The sequence below is a fragment of the Alligator mississippiensis genome, chromosome 3 (genome assembly GCF_030867095.1).
Source record: "Alligator mississippiensis isolate rAllMis1 chromosome 3, rAllMis1, whole genome shotgun sequence".
Lineage (NCBI taxonomy): Eukaryota > Metazoa > Chordata > Crocodylia > Alligatoridae > Alligator > Alligator mississippiensis.
Window position 1 is genome coordinate 67,516,705 of NC_081826.1, and position 11,357 is coordinate 67,528,061.

An 11,357-nucleotide genomic window follows, 5' to 3' on the forward strand; every position below is an offset into this window, starting at 1 on the left:
TCCAACCTGAGTGTCCATCTAATTGCATGGAATTAAATTTAAATTTGTCTTTGTTTTTTTTAAAAGAGCAAAAATGAAGTCACTATATTTTAATGTTGCAGAATCAAGAACAATGAAGCATGCACCAGAATGATGTTTCTACAGCCTTAGTTCAGAATCCTTGTGCATCTGCCTGACGACTCTGGCTTTAATTACATGATCATATACAATATTTTCCAAATGAGCTCTGCTTTTATCAGTGCAAAACTTCCCATGTAATTATGGGTTAGTCAGTCAAGCCAAAATTCCCACAGTGTGCTACTAAGATCACATCCACACAAGCTTAGTGTCTGTTGTGGCATTTGAAATGCCACAGAAGGCACCCCACGAACTAGAAAATGTTCCCTATGCTGCCTGTTTGCAGCACAGACTCTAAATTTGATACCGGGGAATCCCGATATCAAAAGAAAATGCACTGGAAAAAAGTGGTGTGGAACATGCCTGAAAGTAACTAGAGACCAGGTCCTCCAAAGAGATGCACTAGCACCTGGTCAGAGGGTCTCTATGGTTGCTGCAGGTATAAAAGTGGGGCATGCCTGACAGCAATGGCTCCAGGGCTGGCTGGGACGCAGGTTCTGTCCTGGGTTGCTCCAGAGTTTGCCTGGCACCAAGGGTTCAGGTACAGCAGCAGGACCAGGCAGGTTGCCTTGCAATAATGCGTGGGCGGCAGCTGTGCTTGTGTCCCCCACAAACCCCACCCAGGTCTCAGCTGCAAGCCAGCAGCAGAATCAGGAGGATCCAGAGGCTGCAGCAGGGACCACGGGCAATCCTGGTAAACAGGGATCTGGGTTTTCTGTTTCCCGTGGAAAAACACAGATTTTCCCTTTTAGAGGGGAAACCATGGATTCCCTGTCTGCAACCATCTCTCTGCAGGCTGGCAGAGTTCCAGCCTGCAAGAGCTACTTGCAAATGGGTGGGAAACTGTAAGCCAGGGACAGCCACAGAGCCTGCCTGGCCCAATGGCATGCATGTGTGGGTGCGGGAAGCGTGGGAGGGTATATTGTGTGGGGCAGACTGGGGAGGGGAGGTGTGGAGGGTCCCACCCATTCCCCATGGTGCACAGCCCCTACTGTGGCAGCAGCAGCAGCCAACAGTGGGCCCTCGTGACACTCAAGGTGGCCTGAGGTTCTGCCTGAGGTCCGGGGGCTACACGTGGCACATGAAGTCACCCCAGCCCGCTGGCACAAGCCTTCATACAGGACCAACCTGGCTCCATGCTGCCAAGTGGGGCTCCTGACACTATAGGCAGGAGCCACGCACCATCAGGCCAAGCTGGCTCCTGCCTCCATGTGAGGCTCCTGGCACTCCAGCAGGAACCTGCATGTGGAGGTATGGAGCCAGCCTAGCCCAATGGTCAGCAAGTCTCCCGATCCACGTTCCATCAGGCCAAGCTGGCTTCGTGCTGCCACACACAGGCTCCCACTGGAGTGTCAGGAGCCCCATGTGGAGATAGGAGCTGGCCTGACCCAATGGCACACAATTCCTGCCTGCAGTGCTGGGAGCCACATGTGGCTGCCTCCATGTGCCATGTGTACCCCCAGGACTTAGGTAGAGCTGCGTGCCACAGGGGGGCTCTGCCTGCAGTGAGCCATGAGCACCCCAAAGGATGGCGGCAGCTGCTGCTGCTGCTGCTGCCTCCACTGGTGGTGGGAGCTGTGCACCATGGCAGGGGGGGCAGTCATGTGGTGCCCCCCCCCCCCCCAGAAACCAATACACATTCCGACACCCACACATACCCCACACCCACCCACAAACCCGACAGACTCTCAAACCCCACATCCCCACACAAATCTCACACCCTGCATTGGGATGGGACCTGCTGGTGAGCACTGCAGCCATGCAGGCAGCTGCCGCTCTGCAGTCCTGCCCCGCAGCCACACCAGTGCTGGGACATGTAGCCCTGGCCTGGGGGGGATTCCTGGTCCTGGTAAACACTTGAGGGGTGTGATGGGCCTGGTGGGGAGGGGGGAGGGAGTATCAGGAGTGGGTGATGGATGGTGGGGGATTAAGGTTGCAGTGGGGTCTATGGTGATGGTGAGAGGGAGAGAGATGCATTGAGGGTGGGGGGATGCTCTGGATAGGAGTGGCTGCCAAAGCCAGGTTTGGAGCCCACCTGCAACTCCTAGAACAGCCTGTGCAAGGGGAGGCCAGCCTGGAAAGGAAGGAGCTTGCCCAGCCAATCTGAGCCCCAGTCAAGGGCTTCCCAGGAAGGGCATGGGGATCACTGGGGCCTGGGCACAGGCACAGGGAGCAGAACATTAAGGGCTGGCACTTCTCAGAGCCACAAAGCCGCGGGTGGAACAGCTGCAGCTGGACCCATGTCTTGTTGCAGGGATAAAGCTGCTGCCAGGAGGGAGCAAGTGGGGGTCAGGCAGGGGCTGCAGGTCAGAAGTGAGTGGTTCTGGCAGGTCTGTGGGTTGAGAGTAAGGGGCAAGGGCATTGGCAGGGCACCAGCATATCAGTGCTGCTAAGTGCCACAAAGTAGCTGTGGAGACAGCTGCAGCTGGACCAACATCCTGGTGAGTGAAGGGGGCAGGGGGAGCTCTGACTTTCTGTGATAAAAAAAACCAAAAGCAAACGCCAAGTATATAGATATTTATAATTTATTGTATTATTATAATTGAGGCACCAGTAGGCTTCCAAATTGCTCTAAAATTGTAAATATATCAATAAAACATTGCCCAACTGATACCTATATATATATATATATATATATTTGTGGTGTTTCATTTGAATCACAGACAAATGTGGACTTTGGGTATTTTAATCAGAGAATTTTGGATCCCCCCCCCTTTTAAATCAGAGACTTTTCAATTTTTAAACAGAAAACCAGGATCTCTGCTGGTGAGGCAAATGGCGGGACCCAGACAGAGGAGCCTGCCCTGGGCTGGCACCAGGGACCCAGATGGAGGGTGGATGAGGTGCCTGACCTCCTGGCCATCTGGGGCCAAAAGGACATACTTCGACAGTTCAAAGCAGGCCACCACAATGAGCCCATCTTCCAGGCGATAGCTGCCCAGATGGCAGAATGTGGGCACCAGAAGACATGACAATGGCCAACTGTGCAGCCACAGCCCACTGGCAGCTGGCCCACATGTGCAGGGGTCTCTGTTGCAGTTACCATAGTGTCATAGTTGTTAGAGGCTGGAGGGGACCTTACAGATCATCGAGCCCAGCCCCCCTGCACATGGGCAGGAAAGACTGCTAGGATCAAATGATCCCAGTGAGATGGGCCTCAAGACATTTTTTGAAGATCACCAAGGTGGATGACTGTACCACTTCTGGGGGAAACCTGTTCCAAACTCTCGGCACTGGCCTTGTAAGTTTTTCCTTATGTCTAGCCGGGAGCAATCTTCAATCAGCTTGTGCCCATTAGTTCTTGTCCTCCCCTGGGGGGCCTTGGTGAAGGTGGTCACTGTCTGGGTCTGGTGGGCATGCAGCCATGGGGCTGCAGGTCCAAGGAGACCGATGCTGTTGCAAGTGGCAGCAGGTCACAGCCAGGCAGCAGCCCCCACTGCTAGACTGCTGCAGTAGGCAGAGGGTGCAGGGGCTACTCTAGGTCAGGGTGGCTGCAGCAGTCCAGCTGGCACAGGGGGCTAGTGTCCCCAGATACAAACTGGCCAGGCCTCAGAAGCTCCTTAGGGCAAGTAGCCTTGAGCTGCTTTCCAGGGCAGCTTTTTATACTGCTGGGGACAGCACAGGTGCTTGCACCCGCTTCTAGCTCTCCCTGGCTGAAGATCCAGGAGGAGCTGGGGGGAAGGGGGCAGTTTCCCTCAGGCGGCACAATTTGCTTCACACCAAAGTGCATGTTCAGGCACATGTGCTGAGACACAAATCTTTGGCACAAATTTGTGCTGCTGCTACTTGAGCTACTGCAAACACACATGTGCATGTGTGGATGTGCCATAACTATCTGTCATTTTCTGGGTTCCCAACATGACATACCTGTGTCCAGACTTGCAGAAGTTTTGACCACTTACAGGTATACTTGACATGCTTGGGAGCTGTACTTTAAATGTATGAAGTGCTGTAAAATGCTAAGCATGCTGGAAAATCCAGGTAATCAATGACCTGGAAGATAGCATAGAGTGCTCCATCAGCAAGTTTGCAGATGACCCCAAGCTGGGGGGAGTAGCAGATATGCTGGAGGGTAGGGCTAGGAATCAGAGTGACCTTGGTGAATTGGAGAATTGGGCCAAAAGGAATCTCATGAGGTTCAATAAGGACAAGTGCAAAGTCCTGCACTTAGGACAGAACAATCTGAACAAAAGGACCTGGGGGTTACAGTGAACAATAAGCTGAACATGAGGCAGCAGTGTGCCCTTGTTGCAAAGAAAGCTAACAGCTCACTGGGGTGCGTTGGTAGGTGTGTTGCCAGCAGGTCAAGGGAAGTGATTATTCCCCTCTATTTTGCACTGGTGAGATCACATCTAAGTACTGTGTTCAGTTTTGGGCCCCACGCTGTAGAAAGGATATGGCCAAATTGGAGAGAATACAGTGGAGGGCAACAAAAATGGTTCAGGGGCTGGGGAACATGACTTATGTGGAAAGACTGAGGGAACTGGGCTTATTTAGTCTAGAGAAGAGAAGACTGAGAGTGGATTTAATAGCAGCCTTCAATTACCTGAAGTGGGGGGTTTGTATGATTTCTAATTTTCTATGATTCTACGATTAAGGATCTCAAGCTGGCAACCAAAAATTAGAAAACACTTTGGACAATTTGACCTTTTGTGCCCATGTTTCAGATCCTCATTTGTAAAATGGTGTAATAATACTGCCTTATCTCACAGGAGCACTCTGAAGATAAATTAATACTTTTGAAGCACTCAGAAATTATTAGGAGAATATGATAGAAGTGCCCCAGAGGAAATTAATAATTCTATATTCACTATAGTGTTGGCTGGTGTGCATTAAGTAAGTTCTGAGGCCATATGGAATGATAGGGATAAAAAGAAATATTGAATAATTAACTATCCATTTACTGACAGAAGCAAAGAGAGACAGAGAGAGCGATTAGGGAAAAAAAAGCAAAGTGATCATATAATTAAGGACGGCTTATAAACGAGACGAAAGAGTTAGTGGCATGGATACTTTTAATTCTGGTATTTACTAACTTTTGAGTTAGACTTAGCAACCATAATGTTACTTTAACATAATTCATGGATATTTATAATACATTTATGTAGTACACACACACACACACACACACATATGCATATATATATAAAATAAGTACACTGTGTGTGTGTGTGTGTGTGTATCTAGCATATACATATGTACAGGAGAACCCACGTACACTGAAGGGTGAGGTTCATAACCCCTTTGCAAAGAGGAGATTTTGCTGGGGCCTAGAGTCCTGAGACCTAGTCACAGCAAACAGCCACACAGGACCACCGAGAAGCTCTAGCTGATTCTTGCAGCTTTTGCTCACTTTGACCACTTCTGATTAGCTGTCACTGGCAACCAGTGCTGACCTCCAGCTGAGTGATGAAGGAGCACCCTTTGAAGTAAAAACTGGAACAGACAGCTGAGTGGCTTGTTCTTTATCTGGTAACTTAGTGTGAACTAAGTGGCTTGGGGATACAAATGATCTGGGTTGTAACCATAATGTGTATGTGTAGTATAAACCTATGTACTATCTGTGGCACATACATCTGTGGACAAATATATAGATAACGTACATAACAGTAATCGTCCGAAACATTGCAGTGTCACTATTATAAGATTTTCTTTTAGATACTTCCTATCCAACCAGGACCACTAAACTTTTGGGAATGTTTTCTTCTGCTGCAGATCCCCCTATAGGAGAAAAGACTGAGTACTTTCCCTCACTGCAGCCTGCTTCCCACTCTCTTTTTCCATAGACTTTTCTGCAGGGTCATTCTAATGTAGATCTTGAACTAAACTTAGCTCAACCCCCACCAGCTCCATCCATTTTTAGATAAAATATTCACAAATCACTACTTTAAAAATGTTTGGGATGTGAGAAACCCCAAATGTTGTTGCGATTCAAATGGTGGTCTGTCATCTTGGATTAGTTGTAATAGTATTTTGCTATCAGTGAAGGGTTGGTAAAAGTTACCTGATTAAATGAAATATTTTTTCTGTTTGCAGATCAAGTATTCCATCATGCACCCAGGGACTCATGTCTGGCCTCACACGGGACCTACTAACTGTAGGTTGAGGATGCACTTGGGCTTGGTAATACCAAAAGAAGGCTGCAAAATTCGATGTGCTCAGGAAAACAGGTATCCTTTTCTATTCGCACCCCAAGACTGAAAATGGGTGGGTAACTGATCTGATCCACAAGAAAAAAGACAATTCTGATGTCAGTAAATTACTGCTAAAGGAGAATAAAATACTACATATTTAATCATAGCAAATATTAGATATTGTAATTGTAGTAATTGTAATATGTCACCTAGATATTTAGTTATAATAAGCACTTTGATGTGTAAAACTTCTTACAAGTATATGAATTTCAGTTTTTAATTAATGACACAACAGTCTTTGGAGACAGATGTGGTCTTCTCTGTCATGATCACTGTATTTATCTTCTTAGTAATGCTGTCTATAGCCTTGAAGTCTTTTGAGCTTAGTCTTAGAAACACATTCCATTGATAGAGTGATGTTCACCACTTGCAAGCAACAGTAATTTCACTGTTCCCTTTCTTCTCTTGGGAGATCAGCCAACTTAATCAGTAAAATCTAGACTCATAGCAGCAATTCTGCTTCCTATACTGTGGATGTAGAATAGCCAAGTTTTCCCACATAGATTAGATCCTCCAGTGGTATACATCAACATTATTCCATTGGCTTCATTTCAAGTCAAACATGTTGCTTTGTAAGTGGACAATGGTACCAAGGATTCTTAATTTTTACATTGCATTTGAAAAAGGAAAACTTCTTTACATTAGGAATGGTTACATTACACTGCAGATGTATTTGGCCTCTTAGGTCAGTTTAAAAAATAGTCATTTAAAGACATTTAAACTCAAGGAATATATTCCCTTGAGAATTATGTGAAAGCATAAACTTCTGTAATTTAACACATGTAGATAGACTAGTATTAAAGCAACAGCAGTACAAAATTAATAAAAATGAATGTATAAAGTTAAGCATCATAAACATTAAAAACTATATCGTCTGTATAAAGTTAAGCAATTTGATCAATTTGTTTGAAAATGTTTGCTGTTCATTGAATAGATTTTTCTCTTCCGAGTCCAAAACATCACCTGGAATCCTAATAGTTTTTAATGTTTATGATGAGTCAGAGATGCTATATCCTGCTTATAGCATCAGAGTGCAGCAAAGGTTAATTTGGAATTCTTCTCAAAGTACTATTATGGAGACATGTTTGATGATGAAAAATCTATGCACCCATCATCACTGTAGTATGTAATTGAGAGCTTTCTAGAGCATCTGAAAACCAAACACAGCAGGTAATTTGTGGCAATTTAAGGACAAGAGTTTCCATCCATTAATAATCTAGCTGTTGTTGCTGCAGAGGTGTTGGGACTCCTGCCATGATGTACCTTATTTAAATATTGTGCATCAGCAGTCAACATTACAGCTAACAACATACACCTTGACTAATCACTGATGAACACATTTCTTCCCAGCACTCTAGCTCAGTATCTGAAGCAGTTTGGGGCTGCAGGAAGTGGTAGTTAGATGGTTCAGAGGGTTGTTAATGAGACATGGAGACTTTCACATCTTGGAAGCTTAGGGGTCACTCGTGAATTCAGGTCAGCTATGATTGCAAGTCATTACCATCAAGTGGCTATTAGATGACCCTGCAGGAAAGAAAGCCATAGTCTTGCTCAAGTTCCAAATGAACAGGTGTGTGAGACTCACCATCCATTATCAGAGCTGACATCCTTATTTGTCTTCAGCTGAGCATAAGGCTCAGTGGTGTGGAGAATGAACTACCTTCTCACCTACAGCAGTGCTTCTTCCACATCAGAGGCTTGTCAGAATGGCATAAGGATGCTTATATTGCTCTTGCTGGGCAGATAGAGCATTTCCGTGCCTGGGACTCTTGAGTTTGGCTTATTCCATATGCACAACATGCATTTATTAAAAAAGTAGAATTTATGCATAATGATCCAACTTATTCCTCATTGGCATGCACAACTCCAGTTTCCTTTGGCAGGGGTTGTGCATTTATAACCAAAGGCAAGATTTTTCCTAAGAAAATATTTTTAGTGGTAAAAATGAAGGCTTACACATAACTGTTCCCTTCTTCCCTGTGAAAGGGAGGCCTCTCGGTGGTTACCATGGTGACAATGCAGGCAAGGAATTCTGGGTCTCAGACGTGTATGATTCTGCCCCTCTGCCTCTTCCCTTGCTGTTTCAGATGAATAAGAAATTATTGCTGCCTCCTGTTGAACTGGCTCAGCTCTGAAGGCTTCCATGTTGGAGATCAAAGCTTTGACTCTATCTCTCCCTACGCCCACCTCCCCCTGCTTGTGAGGTGTGTGGGGGGAAATAATGAGAACATAGTACTCATTTACCCATATGCACCCAGAGGTAGGGTGGGAATTTAAAGGGGCAGGTTTTATTATCCACTATACTATTTGCAGTGCAGCGCAGCTGGCCATCTAGCTCTATAGAAAGAAAATTGTCTGTACTGCTTCTTTTTTTTTCAATGCTAGTGTATAGCAGTCAAGTCTTGTTGAACAATTTGGGCCATTATTATCCACAAGTGCCCAACCTTTCCAAAAGCAGTAGTAGACAGCATGCTGAGTGATGGTGTTAAATAATGCCTGAACATCCAATAAAATTACCTTATTTCAAAGACTGCAATAGTGATTTGTAATAGAAGGGGGGAGAAATGTTTCAGTTTTTTCAAGTCAAGGTGAAACCTTCTCATGTAAAACAGGTGTGTACAGATCCTTTCATCATGAAAATGATATAGAAATCTTTCAAAAACAGGCTCTACTTTATGGCAGAATGAGATTTCCACCTTGGTCAGGATGTTAAGATTTTCTCACACAATAAGGCGTCTGAGAAATATTTATTTGCATTCCAATGGTAGGTTGTGTAATCGATCCAAAGGGAAGATAATAGCTTTGACAACTTTATGACTTCTTTCTTTTTGTTGTGTAAAACAGTCCATCCAAATGTGATGCAAATGAGAGAACCCCATTTTAACCTTTGAAGGCATTTAATCTGGATGCTTTGAGGTTTTATTGTCCTGAGCTGAGCTTCTATTTCAGGCTAATTAGTGGAGTGCATTCAGACCTGGGTCAAAAAAATAAAAGCACACTGTTGGCCTTATTCCTCATTCCATTATATCAGTGTGCGACGTCTTTTGAATTTAATTGGAAAACTGATGGAAAATGGTTGCACTAGTGGAGAATCAGTCTATATTACTTAAAGTGTGAACCTACATTTATCTTGGAGATAGCAGCAAAATAAAGAATGGCAAACAAAATACTTGAAACCTTGCAAAGGTTCATTTTCAAATGGATCAGTCTGCCTGGGGAATCTTAAAGAGCTGTATCTGTTTTTGCAGATCAAGTAGTACATCATGCACCCATGGACTCCTGTCCTCATACAGTCCGAAGTCTATCTGCCAACCACTGCATTATGCCTACTGATTTGTCTGGTCTTGCTCAAAATATGTCCCCCACTGATGTTTCTGCCATTGCATTTTGGAAGAATATTATTCCACTTTCTGGAGAGTCTGGTAGTAAACCATTTTTTCTGATGCTGGTAAAAGTTTTCAAAAATGCCTAAGTGACTTAGGAGTCGAAGTCCCATTTTCCAAAGGATTTTAGGCATCATTTGTACTAGAAAAAAAGTTGTTTTTTTCCCAATGAATTTGCTCTATTTAAGCCTGTTAGTTTGTAATCAGACTTCTCTTAAATATTCCCTTTGTGTAATCCTAAGTAACATGTCTTATGTTTATACCTTATTTCTCTATCACTACTAGTATTTACAATACCTCATTCTGCTCCTGAGAGTTAAGGCCCCAGCCCTGCTGAAGCGATCTATCCTTATGGACCATAGCATTCATGCAGCAGCCTTGTCCACTTTTCAGTATTGTGACTTTAATTATTAGGCTCTTAAATAGCTATTCAAGATCGTTAGTGAAGATGTTAAATAGAACTGAAACTAACACCTACCCTTCCAGCCAATTAGATACCTCTGCCTCTGACACATTGTCTCTCACCACTGTCATTTAAGTTGTTTTCTTCCACTAGTTATCAAAGTATGTGATTGCTCATATACAGGCCAGTCTCAGTGACCTGTGGACTGGATTAAAATCGACTCAGTAAGCGGTTAGACACTCCCATAGGAAAAGGGAGTCCTGTATTCAGGGCTTAATCTTATAATTTTATAATCTTATAATCTTATAATTCTTCCTTTTTTGCATGGGGGTGTTATTAAACTATGCTGCTGACAGCTTTTCACAGTTTCATTGTTTTCTACTTAGGTACATAATTTTAAAAGGGGAGGAAATTGGTTCATAATACCCATATTATTCAGAGTGCCTCTGTGGCAGGGAACTGTTGGTACCTGCCACTTTAAGGGCTGAGCCAAGCAGCCAGCAGGTGGTTGATTTTGGTGGCCATTTTAGATCTCTGGCCGCCTATATAAACAGAGCAGTTCGCTGCTGGCAGGCAGGCAGTAACATCACCTGGCTGCAAGGTGATGCAGATTGGTGTATGCAGTATACACCAATGCAATATCCTGGAGGTAAGGGCAGGATCTGTAGGGGATGGTTTGGAGGCTCCTGGTCTTGGGCATGACCTAAAACTGCACCCTGCCAGGAGTAGGTGGCCTGGTGGGTCTTCCAGTGGCGCAGGAGCCTCCAGGAAATACCAGGCCAGTGACCACCCCAGTGAAAGGCAGGTTGGGGCGCCTTAATAACCCTAGCTCCCACAACTGGGTGGGTTACACTTAGTAGGGCCAAGAAGGTGGACCCAGGAGAGAGAGTGGGCTAGAGGCTCAGAGGCCTGACTCAAAACACCCACAACTGGTCAATGATGAGGCCAGGACCAAAATGGTCAAAAGGGCCAGAACGGTCAAAAGGGCCAGGGGCCCACCATGGGGGATGCCCAGAGCTGAGGGCCTGGGGTTTCTGACTGGCCTTGGAGGTGAGGCCAGGGCCTGTGTGGCCAAAGGTCCTGGGGGGACCACTCCCGAGAGAGGAAAGAGTTCAGGGAGCCAGACAGCCCAGAATGAGGGCAGAGTTAGGCCACCAGATTGGACGGATCTGGTTGGGGTCCAGATTGGAGGATTCTGGGGCCCACTGTGGGGCCAGTGACATTATAATCTGTGGATGCCATCTGTGAGGCTTGGGCTGC

General features: G+C 45.4%; 1 protein-coding gene across 6 annotated transcripts in view; it reads left to right on the forward strand.

Annotated features, from left to right (window-relative positions):
- ASPH (aspartate beta-hydroxylase) overlaps positions 1–11,357 on the forward strand; it is a 201,499-nt gene that overhangs the window by 183,732 nt on the left and 6,410 nt on the right. For all 6 annotated transcript variants that reach the window (XM_059724050.1, XM_059724053.1, XM_059724049.1 and 3 more), the window contains one exon: positions 6,154–6,287. In XM_059724050.1, the coding sequence (XP_059580033.1) occupies positions 6,154–6,287 (134 nt within the window). The remainder of the gene's footprint in view (positions 1–6,153; positions 6,288–11,357) is intronic.